Genomic DNA, 23,658 nt, shown 5'->3' with positions numbered 1-23,658 from the left:
AAATGTAAATAGGAAAATTCAAATCAATACTAGTACAAGAAATGCAGAGCTCGGCACAACAATGTTCACAGGAGCACATAAAAACCCTCTCCACACAATGCAACCGCAACGAACCTTCTGCATCAGCTCCAAGGTTCTTTCTAAAATTATAACAAATTTTAAGAAAATAAAGTCCCAAGCGTAGTCTGCATAATTTAAGAATTCACCAATGGATCAGCAAAAGGAACAGAAATTTCAGTAGCTTGATACCAGAAGCTACCATACTTCCCAAACCATTATCCGGAACAAGATTGGGAGCTTTGTTAACCACATATTGTTGCGAAGTCTCAACAAGTTACAAATAAATCTACTCTTTTAAGTTTTAACAAGAACTGCAGATTTCACAAACAAAACAAAGTAAAAAAATTTCACTGTTTTCTAGTATGGAAGAACTACACGCATCTAATAAAAAGGAATGAAACATTAGATAACAGTATAATATGACATTACTCTTTGAATGAATAAAACACGCGTGAATTTTTAACACATTTAGGAACAGATGAAATTTCTGTAACACATAGCAGTGACATAAGTAATGTCAGATTAGTATAGATTACATCCTCCCACTAGAAAAAAGAGGAGTACAGGACCACATCAATGTTTTATGACCTACATAATTAACAGATAAAATTCGAATGACAAAAGGGCTTAAAGATAAGGATGGAAGTTGGTTCATGTCATGCTTGGACCTGACAGTTAAAAGATCAGTCAGGTCCAGTCTCAGAAAGGTCAGAACCATGACTTCAACTAACTAAGAACAATCAAGTTTAATCAATCATAATCTGCATTTACAACACACTTATAATGCAGGTTCACTAAGAATAATTATGTCAGGTTTCTGGTCCGGGAAACAAGTTTCTTTTCAAAGTAGAATTCTGTATCAGGAAAGGACATCATTATTTCCGCCCAGCATCTGCTTCTCTTCCTTTACCATCAGAATCTAGATTCTGCTCAAGATAATCCTCTGCAGGATTTTCATGACTTAGTTCTTTGGTTCCCTTAGGAATTTCCCCAAGTCTTTCCTGCAGTGTTGCACTTGAAGTTAATACCAATATATGATGTTCCGGAGGCAGACTAGGAACACGAGAGAAACTTCTACCTTGAGAGATGCGTTCTGCAAAATAAGTTGTTCATGCTCCTTCTTGATCCTGTTGACCTCCGCTCTAAGAGAAGCATTTTCCTCTTTCAAAACTTCAACCCGGTGAGCCAGTTCCTCACACTCCGCCTGGAGCTCATAAAACATTACTACTAATCTTACAATATTTACAAGTCAGCACGACCAATCCACTCTACACAATTCATGCATCCAGAAAGTTCAAAGGATACTATCCTGAACAAAATGCAAGCATCTTACCTGTTTACGGAGCCTTGATCGTCGTGCTGATTCCCTGTTGGATTGCTTTCTTTTCTGCCTCTTAAGCTCTCTTTCATCCTAAAATTTCGAAAAGCATAAACATAATGTTAAATGGTAACTTCAAGTGTATAAGCAATTCTACATTCAAAAGTAGAGGAAAAAACACCTTTCAGTACCATTAAAAAGATCAAACATCTGCAGGACTATAATCAGACAATCCAAAACTTTAAAAGATCCAAGCAGGAAAAAAAAAAGTGCCGAAATCTGACAAACAAATTTCTAATTTTGCCATCCTATGACCAGAGCACCCGCACTAAATTATAATTTCTATGATAGGGATACAAGCTTTCTACTTCAACTTCAACAATGTTTAAAAAACCTTTATTTGGAGGTCACTGAAACATTTAGAAAATGTCTCATAAATTCTAAACTGTTATTTTTATATTAATATTTACAATTAAAGTGAAACTCATCAACTTAGTTTTGAGGAAGAAACCCATTCACCAAGCATGTGCCATATTATAAAAGCATAAATAAAATAAATAAAACCTCAATCATTGTTTTTCATGTAATAAGATAAATTAAGCTGAATTAACATTCCTTAGGTTGCACAATAGTTGGAGTGGGATGTGATGCATAAACTTGGAGCTCAGGTCAACGCACAACAACATACAAAGTTAAACTTTTGGAGATTTGTCACATGATGCTAGCAGAAATACTGCATATAAAAAGGTAAAAATAATACCAGTATGAACCATTTCCATTATGATAAAATGTGCTGTTGTGCCATGTCCAGGCATGGCATATCAAAAGTTTTGCAAACAATCCATTACAAACACATGTAAATTGTTTATCAACATCGAAAATCACAAGATACCAAAGCACAAAGGAGTGGGACAAGAGAAAATCAGATGAATGGAACTTCAAGAGCTATATCATCTAAATGGTCAAAAAATTTATAATAAAAAATAGGTACACCAGACTAATATATATCCTGGTTTAATAAATCCAATGGGAACCGATGCATGAAAACAAGAGAATAGGGGAACCCTAAACAGTCATATTGAACTATCTCTAAACTTAAGCTCCATATCATAAATATTGAAATATATGTTTCCATCACTAATACCAGCATTTGCATATCCATCCAGCTTAGTCAAATAAATGATTGAAACTATGGGCTTTAATTAAAAAACACGTGATGATAACTTAACCAACAATTTAGAATTACAAGATGCATGGTTCTATGATGGGGATCTATGAATCACTTCTATGCAAAAAATCATAGTTTAAGAAATATATCAAAAGGGAGATATGTAAGTTCGGTACAGCACGGAAGGAAAAACACATAGGCAAGCAAAATGGTTACATTCATCTTGAAAATCATTGTAGTATGGCCTTTAGGAATAAAATTAAAATTTCCTATGTCAGTTGTAAGAGTTAGTATTCCCATTAAAGCTTTCATTGGGCAGGGACAAAATCTGAAATACCTGCATCCATAATTCTGATGTTGCACCAGGAATCATGGGCGTTGCAACTGCAGTTGCAGGGACCTTACCATGAATAGGAGGGATGGTTGATGGGTTTGTTGCACCCCAGAAGTCCATCCCTATGTTCAAGTTTGTAGTCGGACCAGTAACAGTTCCTGTTGGCATAGGCACAATTGCCATTGTCTGACCAACCATTGATTGAGCAGATCCACGAGCAGTTCCATTTTGCAAACCATGAGCTGTGGTGCCATGAGCATAGTTACCATTCTGATGTGTTATGGCTGATAAATCAACCACAAATATAGACTAACTATTAGAATAAAACGTAAGGCCATACAGTTACAGGAAATGTTTCCATGTGCCTACCATCAGAAGAATTTTGAGCATCACCAGTCTTTTGTGGAGAATCCTATACAAGATTACGGACAAAAAACATCAATAGTTACTAATATTGAATGCAGAAAGATCAAATTAAGAATATTAATAGCTAATAAGTAATAATACAGAAGGATCAAATGGATACACCTAACAGATATGCCATTTTTATTGCATTTTCATATGACCATTTAATGTTAGAGGGAGGGCGGGAGGAAATCTGCATCGTGGGAATGTAGCTCAACAAATTGCCATAAACTTTCAAACATCATTGGTCCAAGGGTAAGGTCAGTACATTCAAATCAAGAGCTAATTCCAGCAAATATAAGTTATTGGAGAGTAAGCATTTTTTATCAATGAAAAAATATAAGTGCTGTAATATAAGCAGCCGCATAAAAAAATACAGTATTGCACATAAAGATCGAACAAAGACTACTAAAAGTTCCTTAAGTAGTGCAAAATCTAATATGGCTAGGCAAGTGAGAAGATACACTATGTTTGAACTTCTTTCAAACATAACGCATAATGCTAGCTGAGATGCTAGTTTTCAAGGCATGCTTTTCCCAGCTCCTAAAGTTCGGTTCTTTAATAACTTTATTTTTTGAGATAAAAAAGTTTAGTTGCCTATTTGCTTTCCTGCCTATTGGCGCAATGTGCTCCTTCGGCAAAATCATGGCATTGACTTGTTGCTGACCTCAAACATGAAAGAAGAATTGATCTTTTTTTTTTTTTTTGGGCATACAAAAGTTCATATCTAACAAAATAAGAATTAAGAAGGAATAAATCAAAGTATAAAATAAACCTCTTCCTTACATTTTGGGAATTGGCATCACTTCCTTCACTTGAGGCTTCACTTCCACTATCCCCACTAAACAGGACAAGTAGCATAAAAAAGTACTCAATCAGCATAAACAAAAAACATCCACAATATGTTTGTCAAATATATCTTCAAATAACCTTTGTGAGTATGCCCCATTGCCTGATGCTGCTGAATTTTTTCCAAGTTCACTGTTCTTTCCAGTAATCAAGTTCAAACTACCAAGACTTCCTTTTGATCTCTTGATTGGGCTTTTCTCCTTACCTTCAGAAGACTTTCCCTCAGCTTCACTACCAGGAAAAGCACCCTGAAAGTGCAATATAGGAGATATTAGTGAATGCTCGATACCAAGGAAGAAGCAGACCATATGAAGCATAAACAAGTAGAAGAACATCATTGCAACTTACAGAAGCTTCCGCATTTCCATTAGGAGAAGCCATTGCATAAGGACTAAATGGGAGTGAACCCTGCTCAACTCAGCAAACCACACTATAAGAGTTAGAGGAATTTGAATTTAATATGAAAAAGAAAAAAAACAATACAAAGGTTAATCTTCTAAATTGCAACAAATGGAGAGCACAGAGTTACTAAGAGCATACAGGAGCCATCGGAGGATGCGCATATATTCCTCCATGTGGATACATGACATAGGGAGGTGGTGTTCCATAAGGAGGCATGAGATGCTGCAAGATGTAAAATACAAAGAAATTTAAGAGACAATTCCACAAGTCATGCCGAGTGAAGAGTACAAGTCACGCAGAGTGAAGAGTAAAGCATATTGAAGTTTGCAGATAACTAAGGCTCTATTTGGAAATGTTATCCAGTGTTGCGTTGTTTTGTACTGTGCTATTTTGTTAAGAGTAAAGTTGATAAATATTTCGTAAAATATTTGTTTAGATTGTTGTCAAGAGTTTTGTATAAAAGCTAAAGTCATTTGATAAAACCTGTTGAGATACTAATATAAATTGGTTAAATAAAAAAATTAAATTCATGTTAAAACTTATTAAGTATCAAAATTATATGAGTATTTTTATCTTAATAATTTATCAATGACATTAACCATACTAATCAGGTTAATTTACAACCATTATTATTACTCAATATCTAGCTAACTATTAATGCAATTATTAATTAGTTAATGACCAATTGAATAATTTATAAGCTAAACATTAAATATGTCTTGGGTCTATTATTCAGAGTGATGGTGAAATAGATGGGGATAGTTGGATGGTTGATGCGGAGGAATGCATCGGGCTTATTGTGTGGTAGAAAATTCCCCATCAAACTTAAGGGAAAATTCTATAAGATGGTGGTGAGACCTGCAAGGCTTTATGGTATAGAATGTTGGCCATTAAAAAAGAAGCATGATATTAAGTTAAGTGTTGTAGAGATGAGGATGCTTGGGTGGATGAGTGGCTTCTCTTAGAGACAGGATTTGAAATAAGCATATATGTAAAAATGTTGGAGTAGCTCAAGTGGAAGATAAGATTAGAGAGAATTGCCTTAGATGGTTCAGCAACATAAAACAACGTCCTTTCGATGACCCGGATAGGAAAGTAGATGTTTAGATTTGGCTTATATTAAGAAAGGTAGAGGTACACATAAACGGACTTGGATAGAAAATATTAGAAATGATATTTCTTTAATAGATTTAAATGAGAATTTGACTCTTAACAAGACAGTGGAGAAAAAGAATTCATGTAGCATACTTCATATAGTGGGATAAAGGCTTGATGATGTTGTTGTTGTTATTGTAGCTACTCATTAAATATTTATCATAATTATTCTATAATTATAAAAATTAATCTCCCAACTTTACTACAATAGTCATTGATTATAACAAATAACTTAATCCCCTAAGAATCAATTCATACATAATTATTTAGAATACTCCTTTTCATTATTAGAGAGTCATCATAGATGGTTTGGTCACATAAAACGACGGCCATTCGATGCTCCAGTTAGGAAAGTAGATGTATTAGATTTGACTTATATTAAGAAAGGTAGAGGTAGAACTAAAAAGGCTTGATTAGAAATTATTAGAAATGACCTTTCTTTATTTGATTTAAATGAGAATTTGATTCTTAACAAGACACAATAGAGAAAAAGAATTCATGTAGCCGACCCATAGTGGGATAAAGACTTGCTGTTTTTGTTGTAATTCTTTTCATTATCAATGCATTAGTTGTCATCTAATAATTAATTAGCTTATTTAATCCCTAATGGTAAAAATTAATAATAATAAATAAATATCGTACTATTAAATGTGCTTAATTAATTAGACTACTTATCTTTTAATCAATCAATTTATGATAATTTTAATTGCTTGACAGCTAATTAGAATGCATTATAATCACAATGATTATTTAAAAATTATTACACAAATTTGCAATTTAAGCTAATTAACAATAGTTATTTAATATCTAATCATTAATTAATAATTAACTATTCAAACTTTGGAAGCTGTTGCAAAGCTCTTGGGATCAAATCCACCATAAATAAAATTTATACTTCTACACTCAACTTTCATCAAAAACTCTACTAGACTATTTATTTTACATTAATTAATTTATGGATTATTTATCATCCTGATGAATAACTAATAAAAATTAGCTTAATTACTTTGCTACTTTCACAATTTAAATATTAATTAATACCCAAATATCAATTAATTAACAAATATATGACTAATTAGAATGCTTGATTAATTAGAACACATATTATCTTAATATTAATATAATTATTAGTTGACCTACTTAATTCTTAATTTACCTAGGTAGTCACAAAAGTAGTCAACATGTGACTGATTTTTAATTTATTATCCTAATTATAAATTTAAATATTTATTTAAAAAAAATATTCAAAAAGATACTGAATTTATGACTTTAATTAATATTTGATTAATCAACTATTTAGTCTAATTTAATATAAATTTTCAACTAAATCATTAATGGGGAGCCAGTCTATGCATTTTCATAATAAAAAGTGAAAATTAAATTATGGGAAAAAGCACTTTCAAAGCTATATTTTTCTCACAGTAGATGATTTGTTATTAACCAGCCCCCAGAAAATTGATAATAATTTCCGTATAACATAAATGATTGCAGACATTATTAATAAGTGAAGCCGCTATATTAGACGTAAGAAAGAAAATAGAAACACCTCAACAATTAAAGCTAGTTTTAGAGCTATGTATACAAGAAATAAGAAACTATAACAAGCTTCTGAAACAAATTTAGGATTTGCTGAATTATATAAATATATATTTTACTCCCAGAGTCTGAAAAAATATAGATCCCAAAACTAAATTGGAAACAGAAGGAATTGAAAGCATATAGCCTTAGAGCTACAGTTTCTCTCTCAAAAGCATATGCTAGCTAACGATTAGGTGCCAACAATATTGAAGCTGATAACACTGTACTTCACGTGTCACCTAACTGAATCTATTATGACAAACAGAATGTCATCTTCAAAAATACCATTTACGGATCATGTTAATTGTAACCAATATGTTAAAATAGATACATTTTTCTTAGCACATTCAAGTAGTAAAAACAGATGGTACAAAAATCATGGTTTAAACACAAGATAAAAAAAGAGCTTAAGAAACAAGAATATTTAGGTATTTTCCTAACAAAACCTACTATTTTTCAAGCTTGCATGAATACAATCCTCTCCGTTTTCTGATCAGAATTCAAATCTGAAAATTGCCCTCTCATCATAGTACTGCAAGTACAATTTAAACAGCCGAATCATGTCAAATGTGCTAAGAGCACCTCATAAACACAAGGATGTGAAGAAATCTATTACTTAAGAGGGCGTTTAGGATCACCTTTGTTTTTTAATTTAACATGAAATAAAGCATATTTGGTAACATAAAACTATATTATTTTTGTTTATTTATGCATTGATGGCGATAGTTGTCAGTGGTGCAATGACAGTGGTGGCAGCAATCAAAAATAGCAACAATCTGCAACAGTCGCCAGCGGTCGCAATGCCTGCCGTTAGCAATGATATTTGCTTTTAAAAACACAAAGCGCTGTCAAGAGGATTTTTAAAAATATTTTGAATTGTTGTTAGTATGCCAACTTCAGCATGTCATTTGGTTTTGATTACTATTTTTTTTCAAGTCATTTCAATTCAAAATTAAAAATATCTAAATTTATTACTATTTTTTATCCATTGCAATGATGAGAAAAGTTCTTTTATTTGATATTTAATATTAAAAAAATAGCATTGATTTCTTGAAAACTTCACGCTCTCTCCCTTACAAATAATCTTTGAGGCAATTGAGAACCTTTTCCGCTTCCATTTGCACCATGACTTTCTCTCTCTTCTTTTTAGAAGGCCAGCCACTTTTGCATATGTAATGTTTGATATTGCTTTTAAATTTTTATTTGGCGGTGAATTTTAAGGAATTTGCTCTTGATAACTTTGAATGTCATAAGGAATTTTCTTTGTGAGGGCGCAATGTAATAAATGATACTGCTTTTACATTTTCCTTTAGTGCTGAATAGTAAGAGAACTTTGAATGACATAAGGAATTTTCTTGCTCCTATATAATAGGTATTTTTATATAGGAACTCTGTTGAAATCTCTTGTTTTGTTGTTTATATACCAGCTTCTGCATGTCATTTGGTTTTGATTACAATTTATTTTAAAAGTCACTTTAATTAAAAATAAAAAAAATATCTAAATTTATTACTACTTTTTATGTCCTACAATGATGAGAAATAAATTTTTTTATTTGAATTTAATATTAAAATATATAATTGATATGACATTTCCCAAAAAACATCACTCCCGCCCTTACAAATAATCTCTGAGGCCTTGAGAACCTTTTAAGCTTTCATTTGCTCTACAAGTTTCTCTCTTGTTTCTCTACTCTGAACCTCTGCATTTTGTAAGACCGTCTTTGTATTCACTTTGGATAGTTGGTTGCCGCTTAGAAGAAAAGCCCTTGGGCCTTCAAGGAATCTGCATAAGCCCACACTTCAGCGATTAAGCCCTTCCACACAAAGATTATGCACATGGGTTATTGTTTCACTGAAATGAATTTCCCTGTTTGATTTCTTAAGGCGAGTTCCCAAATACATTGCTTGGTGATAAGTTGTGCTTTAAAGAGACCAGTTTCAATTAGGTTTGTGACTTGCCATATGGCCAGAGACGGTGGATATTCTAAACTTTTATAGTCCACTCTAGCCAGGCTATCTCAATTTCTCAACATAAGCGAAGTTTCCCATAGAGTTTGTTTCTTCTCCATCTTTTGTCGCTCATGTTACAACAAGTTTATCAGTTCCTTTTGTTGATCCTCCAAATTGTACTTATGCTCCAAGCCTCCAATAACTACAACCCCATAAATTCAAGTCCTTCACCCCTACTACCACCGATCTCCCACCAATCCGCCCTCCTATAGCTAGACCTTCTGAGAATGTGAAGCCAACTCTTTAGAAGAAGGCAAATGAGGATTTGACCAAGAGAAGGGAAAAGGAGATTAGGCAAAAGATAATTGTGAGTAACACTACCGAGCAAAGAAAGCCGGTTTCTTTTAAAGTCGCTCATCCATCGAATGAGTTTAGAGCCTCTGTTCACAATGCTGAGAAGAAGAGTGTCTTCAAGTGGGATGCAAAGTGCGATACTCCCACAATCATTTTAATTTTGACCGAGCACTCCCTGAGGAGGAAGTCTCCCTAATAGTCTCTAATCTGAACCCACCAATCTTCTCAAAGAAATTAACTTTATGATGTGCGTCAACAAAGATTCACTTGGTGGCAATGAAATTTAATACAATGAGTTCGCAAGAAAACTTTTTGATGGCTCAAGGTTACGAGAGATTATCTAATGATCCCACAAGAAATCCAACAAAAAAAAATAGAATCAAAAGTTGATAAGTAAAAAAAAAAACTCTGAAGAATGAAAATGAAACTTCATTACAAATCATCGAGGATTTGAAGGTCGATTTATTTGATAAAAGAGACTTCCCTTCAAATGATGAATGCTGCATCATAAAAATATCAGCTACAAGTAACAAGTGATAATATAAAGCAACTTATTGAGCAGCTTAATACTTAAAAAGGCCAGGTGCAGTGTGCAATGACCAATGCCAAGGTCTCTGAAGCATTCATGGAATCCAAATCATATAAGAAAAGACTTGTATACCTCTAATAAGTCATCTTCTTGAATGAGCCTCACTTTTCGCCAAACCTTTGATCTTTATGTGAATAACATCTAACCTCGCCTAACATAAAGGATGGGTTCTCTACTCAATACGGATTTTATCGCAAAAGGGGAGTCCAAATTCTATGGCTAGACTTTTTGTTTTAGAGTTATATAAGACATTGAGATGCAATGCTTGAACTTTGTTAAATTCGTAAGGCTGGTTTTTGGCAATTTTAAAATGTTCCCTCAGAGTAAATAGTAAATAAGAATTTAAATGTAGATATTAAGTTATGCAAATTCAAAATTTTGTTATAATGAATATTCTAAGGGAATTATAGAACATTTGCTTTTAAGTTCATTAGATATATGTTTTCCTTAAGACTATTGTTTAAGAGAAAAGGCAACTTAGTTAAGCACAGATTGTCCATTTATTAGGGGGCATTAACTCCCATGCAATAAATGCCCTCGAAGCCTTTAAACTTGACCCTAATCCAAGATCATTCTAATCCCAAAGTTAAGTTATTCTACGTTTTATCTTTGGCTTGTTAAGTTCTTACATAGGCAAAAGTTTCTCTATAGTTGTTATAAACCTCTCTTCAAGTTTAAAGTTGGGCGAATTCAAATTAAAATTCCAAGCTTAGATCCAATTAACATCTTCACATATTTCCCCTATCCCCTTTTACTTGTCAAAATCACCTAGAGAGTTTAGTTCCTCGAGTTTCACAAAGGGCTTAGTTCACCAAGCTCATCAATTTAGCTCGGAACAAAATGGATTTGAATTAACCGACGAGTTCTTCAAATCTCCTTTGTTAAACTTGTAAGTTCAATGATGCAAAAAGTTTTATTTTTTGTGGAGAAAATGAATCGATAGATAAGCTCTAATTATTTACAAAGACGATGAAAAAACTTTTATGTTATGGGAAAAAAATTTTAAATCATCTCCACACCTAATTCTTGGGACTTCCTTCCCTATATATGTTTATAGCCAATATGCTCATGGACCGACTTGCTTCTTAATAATGTAAGGTCCTTCCCAGATATAACATAACATCCCAAGTACTGTTTGTCGAGTTGTGGCATCTACTTTTCTCAAAACCTAATCCCCAAAATTGAATTTCTTCTCCCAAACATTTGAATTGTAATACTTTGTCACCATCCATTTAACCTTTTCTTGTCTCATAAGGCCTAAATTCTAAGTTTCAACAAAAGATTCAAGATAGTTTTCATCCCTTTTTTTATTTTTATCCCTCTAGTCATCCAATTCTCCCTCTTCAAAATTTGAGTCCTCTACAACTTGTTGTGTAATTCATATTCGACTAGGAGTAGGGTTCTATCTTGTGTGATATTTCAAAAGGAGTTTGGTTAATTGCTGACGAAGGTGTTGCTCATAAAGCCTACAGAACAAATGGCAATCCTTCAATCTAACAAAAGACTTTGATTTTCTTGTCTAGAAAGTGTGGTTCATTGTCAGGGATTATCACCAATGAAGCTCATATTAGAAAATTTTGTTGGTCCAAATGATGTTGCAAATGACTTCGGATGTTGCCTTTGTCAGTGCTTTCTTTAATAAGAATTTGTGAAATGATCAATCATCAAAATAAACTTTCTCTGAACACTTACTAGATGAAAAAGACAAATCAAATCCATCCCCTAGGTAGGGATAGCCATGGGCTAGAGATTGGCTGTAGCTTGTCTGAAAGTTGAAGTTGCATTGGTGTAAATTTCTAACATTGCACAGATTTATTTGAAGATTTCTTCTACATCATTCCCTAATCTGAGCAAAAAATATCCTTGTTGATTTAATGTGCCATCGTTATTCCTCTTAAATGGCTCCCTCACATTCTCCTGAATCAATTTCTTCAAGAATTTTGCCAACTTTGATCTCTTTCATACATTTCAAATTGGTGGAGGTGACCGACTTTCTATCTACTCACCATCATGAGTAGGTATTAGGCGGTTTTTATTCGAAGACTTCAAATATTCTAAAGTTTTATCAACCCAATTCAACAAGATCTCTTTTTTAAATTTCTAACCTTTGCTTCTTCAATGCTGGAATGAGACAACTCCAAGGCTGGTCTCCTATCAAGATCTTCAATTTTTAAGAGCAAGTCCGCGAGCTGATTTTTCTTTCTTAGGATTTGTTCAATGTTTAAGTATTCAAACTTAACAGTTTCTTCATTTTCCATAAAGAGATATCTCTATAAGGTATCTTCCCTGACTTCGAATTGCACATTCACTTAGCTCGCCATGAGTTGAGTCTGAGAAAAATATTAGATGTTTAGCCCCAACTCCTACAACAAAAAGTCCAATCTGACAAATTAGTGCCTCATATTGAGCCTAGTTGTTGATTTGGAAGTTGATCTTCACAACATATGTGCCCATGATTCTTCTCATGACGAAAATTTGAATCGACTGTGTTAAAAATTCGATCTGTAGTCAAGCAGTGACAATTACTGCCCAAAATAAAATTTTTATCATTGAACACCTCAATTCAATCCCTCAAAGGATCATGCTCCGTAGTTGACAGGTCACTATTTTTTAGAGCCCTCTCTAAACAATAGGGAGCTGACAGCCTGTCCTACTCTAAGATATAAAAGAAATTACTCCCCAACTACAGATTTTGTGACAATGACAACTATGAGAGGAACAAGTTGAACTATTGGAAAACATCTTCACATTCTTCATTCCATGTAAAATGACTTGCATTTTAGGAATTTTGAACAATGTTTTGCACTTTTCTCCCAATTCTAAAAGAAGCAACTAAACCCAACAATTTACTCGGTTAGCTTTTGTAGCTCCTTAGTTGTTTTTGGGGAGGGCATTCCAAACTTGTTCTTATCTTGTTTGTATTTATTTTTGCCCCCTTAGGGCTGAACAAGAAACTTAAGAATACATCGAACCCAGCTCCAAAATATATACTTTGATAGATTGAGGTGCATATTGAACTTCATCGATGATGTGATTGCCTCCTTCAAATCCATAATATGTTATTCCGAGGTTTTGCTTTTTGCTAGCAAATCGTCCACATAGACTTTGATGTTTCTTCCTTTATGATGCTTAAACATTATAGTACATCCCTTTTTATAAGTAACCCCTACATGCCTTATGCCGAAAGATATCACTTCATAACAATATAATTCATCCACAAAGATGGAAGTTTTCATCTCCCAATTGACCGGATGCATTTTAATCCAGTTACAGCCAAAAAAAGTATCAAGAATGCTCAGAGAAACAAACTACCAAGTTGACTAGCACATCAATCTTAGGAAGGGGGTGTACATCCTTCATACATGTTAAGTTTAAAATAATGAAATCTACATACATTCTCCATTTGTCATTCGACCATCACCATATTCAAGATCCAATCAATATATTGAACTTCTTTAATAAACCCAACTTAAAGAAGTTTTTGAACCTCACTTCTTATTGGCTTATCTAGGACAACTGTAGCTTTTTAGATCTTTTGTTTAATATACCTTAGATTATTTTTTATGATGCACGGACACGGACACGTCGACACGGACACGACACGACACGGACACGGGACACGGCATTTTTTAAAAATATAGGACACGGGTGCGGCTTGGACACGGCATAATAATTTTTTAATATAATATATAGAAATTAAGGTAACATTATATTAAAAATTACAAGCAATAATTTATGTACACTAAAACTATTATCTAAGAGCGTGTATCTAGCGGTACTGAGCTTGTACCAAGCGGTATTGAGCATGTATTGCTCGGTACCTAGCGGTACCGAGCATGTACCTAGCGATACCTAGCGGTACCGAGCATGTACCTAACAATACCAAGCGGTACCGAGCATGTACATTAGCGTCGATGCCATTTATCAGTCATCGAGATAGGAGATGAAAATATCTTCACTGCCAAAAAGAAATGAAAATGAGAATATTCGATGATTGGGAATTAAGTGTGAACGTTGATTTGGTGTTGTGGATAGGAAATAAGAAATTTAGTTTAAATCCCGCAAAATACAATAAATTATATTTAAAAAAATTCATAAAATACGCGTGTCCAATTTGCATTTAATATTTTTTAATCGGACACATTTTCGGCGTGTCCGACACGTGTCAGAGAAGTGTCGGACGAGTGTCGTGTCGGTCACGGTGTCGGACACTACACGCCTCTTTGAGGAGAAGTGTCGGTGCATCATAGATTATTTTCAATGTTCAGTCAATAACAAAGGTTAATGTCTATTCATAACATTTCAGTTGTCGGTAAGGCAAAGAATTTTATATTTTCCCTAAAAGTTCTTAACAACTCTTCTCTATGCTCACCACTAAAAGAAGAGCTAGCGAAGAGTTCACCCTACGGTTTCTTCAGTGGCTGGAACTACTTCTATTGCATATGTAGACTCCAACCCTATTCCCCTCTAGACTTCCAATTATGATGCATAACACCTCCTCATACACACTTATCATTTTTATAAGATAGTAAGGTCTTGATTGCAATAAGTGCCCCTTTACTATAATCTCTTGTTTGCCAATTGGGAATTTCACAACAACATGGCAGGTCAACACCACGGGCATTGGAAGTGTTTAAAAGTGGTTAGTGGTCAATGAAAAATTGCATTCCACATTGTAGGGGTGTCTACTATGATGAAGTTTCGATGCAGCATTCCTCTTCTCCCCAAGTGATATGTAGTGTGATCATTCCTTTTCTCTCTTCTCCAAAAAAACCTTGAAGAGTGGACCAGTACTAGGCATTAAGCAAAAAGCATCCATATTCATATTCTCAAAGACACAAATGAAGATGATGTTTACATAGTTCCATGTTTCAATTAGAATACTCCTGATTTGATAATTCACAATTATAGCATTGTGACAAAAATAACATCGTTCTATGGGTTTCCATCCCTGCACTATTTGTGTTAGTGAAGGAGATGAGTAAATGTTTTATATAAGGAGCTCTAAAAAAATTCATCCAGTTCACCTCTATCAAACAAAGTTGCTTGAGGCTAGCTTGCCAAGAAACCTCTGCTCCCACCCCTTCGAGATTAACAATTACAACTCCAACTATGCAGATCGCTTAGGCCATGACTGGCTTATTTCTCAACTCCTTCCGCCTAAATCCACCAAATAAAATTCATTCAACTTGCCCACTTTAATAAGCCCTTCCACTTGGTTACAAAGGTGTTAATAATACTCCGTGTAATCCACGTGATCTTTATTGAAGGTACAATACAATGATAGATCCCAAGCATGAACTTTGAATGGGCACTGTTCGCTTAAAGAAATTATAGTTCTAGATGGCCTCTATAAGCTCAACATCGAAATCTCAATAGGGCGATAGTTGGGTGTAGAGGTGTAAATGAGTCGAGTCGAACTCAAGTTACCTAAATCAAGCTTGATTTGCCAAAAAAAATCATGAGCTCGAACTCGAGTCAAGCTTAAAAGTTGAGCTCAAGCTCAACTCGTGGCAAAAAAAAGAGCTTGCAACCAACGAAGAAGGCCGAAAGCATGCCATCACAGATGAAGAATTAGGGTATCGCGTGAAAAGAAGTTGATTTATTTATTATATGGAACTAGTGTAATTTTATTAATGCAAGGCTTCATGTTAGCTTTTTGTTAGCTTTTTTAAAATGTTAGTTGTACTAGCAGCTTTTGTAAGAGAAAAAAATTTAGCTCATTTAAAAAAAAATCAACTATAGTATTAAAAAAATCCCTATCATCTATTATATTAGGAGCCAGCTCACGCCCCAAGCCTCATCAAGCTCGAACTCGATCTCATTTATTAGATGAGCTCGAGCTCGTGGCTCAATAAGCTCAGCTTGCGAGCTCGATATCAAGTTGAGCTCGAGCTAGCTCACGAGCCAGTTCAACTCACTTACACCACTAGTTGGGTGCTGGTGAGTAGGAGACGACCTCTCCCTTCTCCTAAAGTTAGGTTATTATTTAATTTAAAGTCATTCCTCTGACTGTTACGAACTAAGTGACAATTTCTTGAAAGTGTGACCTCCTCTCCAACCTCAACATGCTTAACTTCCATCTTCTATTAGAAATAAACAAGAACTTTCCCCTACAATGAAATCTCATGGGAAACTAGAGGATTAGGCAGTTGATCCATTATTATACGTTTCAACACTATATGAAACCTCATCATGAAGGTTCTCATTGCTAGCCCTTCTCAATTCATTGGGGAGGGGGAATGGATTCTTTGTTGTCATCTAGATAATAAATTTTTCCTACTGTTGATGTGGTTATTAGTGCCCTTTCACTTGATGGTTTTCTTTGAATGATCAAATTAGAAAACCCTTCCAGTATCTCCAACCCTGCAATGACTCTGGGAATGCATTTCAAGGCTCCTTGAATATCCTTATAAGTTATAAGTTTCTCCATGTCCATCAATTTCCCATGTGTAATGAAGTCTTGATGATCCATGTTGATTGATTTTTCCCTATTTTGTTCAACTGCTTCTCATGGTGCTTTATTTCTAATACATAGCATTAATTAAGCCTCATCACACCTTTGAAAATGCTAGATTGAAATTTGTTTATGGGCAACACCAACACTTTACTCATGAGATTCATAAGGTATACATGACAAAAAAATATAGAGATAAAGAACAAGAGAATAAGAATTAAAAGAGAAGCTCTGAGATTTCACTATATTGTTCAAAATAAAATTAATTGCAAAAATGACTCAATCTCTAGGCTTCCCCTTTGAATGCCAATTTATAGGGTTAGGCTAAGAGTTTTGGCGCAACAGGAAAAGCTATCCAAAATAGAAAGTACATATTAAGTATTAATAACTAATTATTGTACAATTAAAGAAGGTGTATAGCCAAGAATACAAAGAAATACATATTACTATGTGGCAAAAATCATGGGTAAATGTATGATGTCAATTAATTTAAATCTCAATTTGAGTTAAGTTGCCAACTTGACAAGGTGAAGATGTCGACCTGTAGCATGAAGTTGCCTAAATGCAGGGTGAAATCGCTCAGTTACTGGGTGAAGTTGCCAACTTAACCATGCATGTTAGATAGCTTGCTGGAAAATAGAATAAGTGCTAGCTAGTAGCTTCTAATATTAGGAAAGTAGATTAATCACCTAGCGAGTTCAATGTGATCCAAACGATTTGTTTTATATTAGCCTCTTATTCTGCCAAGTTATCCTAAATTGGATGACTTTGCTTGAACCAAGCACTTGAGATATTTCAATATACAGGATGCATATCATGCTAATGGGGATATGTAGCACACACCAAAATTTCAATCCAAGATGTGATAATTTGATGTGCCAAAATTTAACATGGAAAAAATTAGAGGTACAACGCAGAACACCCAAAGATGGTATTATGGTGGAACATGCATAGCTCAATATTAATCTAATTTTCATCATAGAAAATAATGACAATAACTCAAAGAACCAATCCCTAAACATGGAATTTACATGACACTAACTATATAATTCTTTTTTTTTATTTACACATCTATCATCTATATCATTTTTACTTATATAATATCCTAATTTCTAAATGATATCAAAAACAGCACTAATGTTAACTTATCTAAAATGAGATATATATTTTTCCTACATATGTTTTGATGGCAATTAAACACTAGGATAAATATAAATATTTATGTTGTAGATATGTAAAATACATAAGAATTTAGTGGTATGTATGAAAATTCCCCATAAAATTAATTCAGCCTCTAACTTCAACAATTGTAGTCATACACTTCCATCACTCCACATGCATAATAGCCAGTAGATTCACGTAGTCAGCAATAAAAAAAAGAAAGAAATTACATGAGAACCTGAACTACTAAAACAGCTAAAATAAATCAGAATACACCTGTGCTCCCCAAATATAAGGATGAGGTGGAGGACTTGAGCCCACGGCTGAATGGAAGAACCCAGGGGGCGGGATTGGTGAATAAGCCTAATTAAGCAAAGATTATTAAAGATAAAAGAACTGAAATATGCAACTTAAAATAGCATAGATTTTATCATGTAAGAACCTGAAAAGTAGACCAATCAGGATAAACCGGTGTGGCAGGGGTAGTGCTAGTAACTGAAGGCTGCTCCTGGACAAAGAAAACGCTCACTTTCAATTGCAGCGGTATGAACATGAAACACTATGTAGACAGGATATCAATAACCTACTTGTGCAGCTAACGCCTTCGGAGCTTTCGAAGGAGTGTCCGCCTCGCTGTTCCCCATGAACACAAAATCCCTCGCACTATCACCCAAGATTCATACCATGCCGAGAAAACTCCAGCCCCAGCTTAATTGATGGATAAGTACCCAACCAGCTAAAACCCTAGCTCATCCAAGATCAACAAAAGCAAAACTATTACAACAATCTTCAAAACTTTAAGCGTATAAAAAGTTGTATAGAGCAAGATGAAGATTACCCTACCTGCTTGGATAGAAAACGTTACATTTCACAAGAAACCCGATCGATCAGATCTGGAATTGAGATCTCCGTTGAGTAACTAAACAATGAAGAATGTAGCAGAGATCCAGAGACTGAACAACTAGGTTAAACTCTTGATTGATTCATAAACTTTTCAGCAAATTTACTCGAGAAAAAAAAACTAGGGGAACACAGAGGGCGGGGGTGAGTACGTGGAGGGCAGAGAAGAGGGTAAATTGGAGATTTATTAACGGAAGGGTTATTATCTACGATGTCAAGAAACGGGAAACGGAAAAGAAAATTTATCTTAAGTGCCCATCAAAGTTTAAACAACGGGAATTGGGAATCGATCGGGAAACGGATCTAGACAAGGGCAGTAAAAACTAAAGCTATTTCGCATTGGTAGCCCTCAGATCTTCTTTAAAGATGGGAGAGTAATTCAATTATATTTAACACATATATTACAGCTGATCTAAGGGCTTATAACCGGGATGATAATTTTTGTAGCATTATGCTTTTCTACGTGTAAGAGTTTACAAGTGCGGGGGAGCAGGTAAAGCCGTAACTGATAGAATCACGTAACGGAAATTGTACGGAAGCGAGGAATTGACGATCCATGACTAAGAAACACATTGTTCGTTCATAATGAAGTAGACATCATCGAGTGTTTGTTAATAATTCGGAACATAAAAGTTTGTATCAACTGAGGTAAAATTTTTGGCATAATATTTATGAGATTATTTAAACCAACTCGAATGAGTTGACAAAATTATAAATTTTATTTTTAAAGGTTATTTTTTGGTACAAAACAGAATCATATAATTCTTGCATGTTAGAAGATTTTGCGATGTTGAAAAATTTTCCAGTACCTTTATGATTGATTATCTATACAACAACAATATCAAGTATTTATACTACTATATGGGTCGACAACATGAATTTTTTTTCTCCATTGGGTCCTGTTATGAGTCTAATTCTCATTTAAATTTAATAATAAAATTTCATTTCTAAAAGACTGAGTGGTATTTTTTTCATCACATAACAAACTCGAATCATTCCTCAGACTTCAACCATCTAACTTGAATTCTACTAATAATATCCTCATTTATTTCACGTTCATTCTAAACAATAGACCTAAGATATCTAAAATGAGTACACTTATTAATGACTTGATCGTTTGAAGTCACAAAACTATTACTACTAAAATTACACTTATTTATGATTGATTATCTATGTGCAAAAAAATGGATCTTATTAATGAAAAAAATGATCATCATAAAAATTTTATTTGAAAATATCAATCATATGATAATTGATTGTTACATTCTTGTTAATGATAAGTCATAAGAAATTTGTCTTTAATTGAGAATGAATCTTGATGCATATTTAAATTGAAAACATTCAAGTTTAAATTTAGAACTAGGGGTGTCAAAATAGGGGGTTCGAGTTCAAATCCAACCCAAAAATGACCCAGTTTGAACCCATCTCACTCTTTTAGTAAATGGGTCAAAACTCTTGACCCGTAGCTAACACATCGACAAACTCGTTTAACCCAACGTGCTAATCTAGTTATATTAAAAATATATATTTTAAGAAAAGTAGATAGTGAAAAAAAAGTAAAAATATCAATCTAATCTTCCCAATAGTACAAATTAACAAATCTTAATCAAGGAGATTTTAATATACAATGTTATATCATATAAACATTCTTATTTATAAAGGTAAATTGGATGTTATATGAAGCATACCCATTAACACGGATCAATTTCAAATTGTCGGGTCGACCTTAAATTGGTTTGAAAATCAAACTCATACCCGACCAAGAAACAAGTCGATCCACACCTGGAAGTTTCAGTTTGGGTTTGATTAGGGTTTTCGGGTCATATTATTTATTGACACTCTTATTCATAACCATTTAAACTATGATTTCAACAAACTTATAGTGATAAAAATAATGTCCCTCATCCTACCCAAAATCATATTGTTCCTTTAAATGATAGTGCCTCTTACATAGACTAAGGAGAAGACTTTCCTAATAGGAGATAAACCAATTCAATGAATGAAAATAGAAGAGATTATCCTCATAGGAATGTTGATAATGTTAGTGATCCATCTAAGAGATTAAAAGTTAAAGCTCCCATCTATAATGGCACATAATATCACATCGCCAAAATCTAAATTAGAAAGAATTATATATTTTATCTTTTTTACTTTAATAGCCAGAGCTATCTAATTTTTCCCAATAATGAAATATTAACAAAAGCAACTTCTATTGATTAAAACATCAATATACCAATGTGTTGATTTCTCCAAAATCATGTATAATAATAGGGGGTCATAAAAATATCCCATCTTATCTTCCCACTCATGAGTGCATAAGAATAACTAAAAGACATAACTAACATAAAAACTTGGGGATTCCAGTATCTGGTCAGACTCATACTGCCAATATTCTTCCTTGATCTAAAATCATTAAATCGCATATAATGAGCTTTAAAGCCTAGTAGATCACTAAAACCTTACTATTGAACTCAAAGCATGGAAAAGAGATAGTAATCATGTAATCATTAAGTTCATAACTATGTAGAAAGAGAAGCATGTAAAATAGTATAGTACATATGCCAAAATAGTAAAGCTATAAACAATCCTTCCAAAACAAACAGTCATGATTGTAATCTAAAAGTAAGGAAATCATATTAATTAGTAAATCAGATGTATCTATGAAATTTGTCAGAAAGTTATAAAAATACAGGAAATATTATCAATAAATTATATAGGAGTTAATACAAGTTGTTTAATTATGTTGTATAAGTATCTTAATCACGTGTTCATTACAAAAAATCAATAGCAATAGTAAACCACTAATGATAATAAGTCAATAGCAGTAAATTAGTAATGACGATAAATCGATATCTTATATATATACCCAAGAAGTCATACTAAAAAAGTAAGGAGTTCTAGTGTAGAGTGTTTTTCCAATAAAGTAATTAGTATCAATGAATTAGTAATAATTGGATTTTAGTTAACAGAGTCATCACCCCTACCCATCGGCAAAGTAATCATCTCCTTATAACTCTCAATCAGTAAAGCATAACATCATAAACCACAGTATTTATAGGAAAGTTCATCGGCCGACTATTATATATAGGTATAAATTAGTCTTCAACTAACTTCAGTAATAACCATCTTTTACTTGTTTCCATGCACATTATCACCTTATTGTATCACACTAATGTAAAGTGATAACACTTGTTATTACTCATTCATACGCTCATATTCATTTACAATGATTGCATTAATAATATTATTGTATTAAAATAAAAGAAAATCATTATTCTTTCAAATTGTATAAAATTCAATTATTATTATTATTTTAATTGACAAAAATGCGAAACCACATAGCCAAAATAACCAACTTTCCCTTCTCTTCCTTTCCTTCCTCAGCAATCCAAGTGTCATAACCCGACCCGATATAACCCAATATCACACAGGTTATATATTATCCGATGGTAGCAAGATTGACCCCAAAATATGGTCGAAGAAGCACTAAATAAAAATTCTAATTTATATATTACACAAAGTCATTATTGAATGCAATATAAAGAGAAATACTACTGAATCCCAACATAATTTATATACATCATCCAAAACATATATAATATAAAATCTATCTACAACAGTGATTGGCAATATAAATCATAACAAAAATAAAAGTCTAGCCTACAAATATTAAAACTAATCAAAACAAACCTACAACATAGATTGGAGCTTGCTATCTAAATAACTCAACTCACTCCATACCCTTCCTTGGGCCTAAAATTAAAAGCAAATTTTGGGATGAGCTAACACAGCTCAGTAGACTATCGTAGCATAAAATAAAAATCTATAACAAAAATTAAAAGAACTGAAAATTGAATCAAATCATATAATGAAATTGAATAAAATTAACTAAATTTAAATAAACACTTCATACTGATTATCAAAATAGCTCTTAAGCCCAAATTTTCACATATCTTCAGTACAAGAAACTCACCTCAATTTCCCACTAGTGTTATAATCACAACACTTCGGTAAATAGAATCTCACCTTAGCCGCCCATTGACGTTAACATCACAACACTTCAATAACAAAATCTCACATCGGTCTTCCATTGGCATGGTCATAAAAGAATCCCACCGTGGTCGCCTACTAGCATAACATCACATCATAACACATTACATCACATTTCTTCCACATTTTTCAATGCATTTAATTAATTAAAGCATAATCTAACTGAATTAAAAAATTGCTAAAATGTCATAACGGTAGATAACATAAATACTACTGAGCAAAAATTCATAACTTTTAAAACATAACCAAATTATCAGAGATTGTGTAAAATATCTTTTGAATCTTTAATTGAGTTAAAACACTATTTTTAGATATCAAAATGAAGTTATCAGTAAGCCAAAATTGCTATTTTTTAAAAATCAACCTATAAAAATTTCCTAAAATATACTCAAAATGCTCAAAATCTCATTCTCTATAATATATAAAAGTTATAGGCTAAAAGTTTTACCAAAATAAAATTTCCTTAAATTTTGGTAATGGAAATACAAATTTGATTGAAAAAATACAAAAAAAAAATAAATTATTGAAAATTGAAATAGGCAAAATGTAACATATCTCTATATGAACAAATCTCCCAACTAGGTCGATGAACAAAAATCGTTATACGATCACCAAACCCTAGCATTCTTTTTCTTTCTCTCATTTTTTCCCTAAAATTTTAAAACATTTCTTGTTATAGAAAATGAATGGGGGAATGAAAAGCTTATAAAATGATTTTAGTGTATATAGATTTTTTTTATTATATAAGAAAAATATAATAATATTATTATAATAAAAATTTTAATATAAAATTCTTATAAATTCTTTTAGGGTTTCAAAAATTATAGAAAAGTATTTATAAATTTTTTGTGAAATAGGTTCGCAAAAATAGCACACCCTATTTGTCCCAAACCGTCCTACTTTATACTATTAAGTTGCCAATTTTCTG

At 33.1% G+C, this 23,658-nt stretch overlaps 1 protein-coding gene across 4 annotated transcripts; it reads right to left on the bottom strand.

Annotated features, from left to right (window-relative positions):
* Positions 1-497: 497 nt before the first annotated feature.
* Positions 498-18,860, bottom strand: LOC110096541 (bZIP transcription factor 16). 4 transcript variants are annotated; one of them, XM_020822552.2, is made up of 13 exons: positions 18,624-18,860; positions 18,368-18,524; positions 18,223-18,282; positions 18,057-18,143; positions 4,675-4,758; positions 4,483-4,542; positions 4,216-4,382; positions 4,072-4,126; positions 3,250-3,292; positions 2,884-3,164; positions 1,394-1,471; positions 1,139-1,264; positions 498-1,061 (listed from the first exon to the last, which is right to left on the bottom strand). In XM_020822552.2, the coding sequence occupies exons 2-13, from the start codon at positions 18,422-18,424 to the stop codon at positions 936-938; spliced, it is 1,224 nt and encodes a 407-aa protein (XP_020678211.1). In that variant the 5' UTR covers positions 18,425-18,524; positions 18,624-18,860; the 3' UTR covers positions 498-935. The 4 variants fall into 4 exon arrangements, with proteins under 4 accessions (XP_020678211.1, XP_020678210.1, XP_020678212.1 ...); XM_020822551.2 differs by having other exon boundaries at positions 18,223-18,288; positions 18,624-18,859; XM_020822553.2 differs by having other exon boundaries at positions 2,884-3,122; positions 18,223-18,288; positions 18,624-18,857.
* Positions 18,861-23,658: the final 4,798 nt, after the last annotated feature.

Source organism: Dendrobium catenatum, unplaced genomic scaffold (assembly GCF_001605985.2).
Source record: "Dendrobium catenatum unplaced genomic scaffold, ASM160598v2 fragScaff_scaffold_969, whole genome shotgun sequence".
Taxonomy (NCBI): Eukaryota; Viridiplantae; Streptophyta; class Magnoliopsida; order Asparagales; family Orchidaceae; genus Dendrobium; species Dendrobium catenatum.
The sequence above is the reverse complement of the archived record's forward strand: the minus strand, read 5'-3'. Positions and strand labels throughout refer to the sequence as shown.

Excerpts from the sequence above, each read along its gene's own strand:
- LOC110096541 (XM_020822551.2), bottom strand. The coding sequence starts at position 18,424 with ATGGGGAACAGCGAGGCGGACACTCCTTCGAAAGCTCCGAAGGCGTTA. Across the intron at positions 4,543-4,674 it reads CGCATCCTCCGATGGCTCCT|GGTTCACTCCCATTTAGTCC; the intron begins GTATGCTCTTAG and ends TGAGTTGAGCAG. Across the intron at positions 1,062-1,138 it reads TGCAGAACGCATCTCTCAAG|GAAAGACTTGGGGAAATTCC; the intron begins GTAGAAGTTTCT and ends GCAACACTGCAG.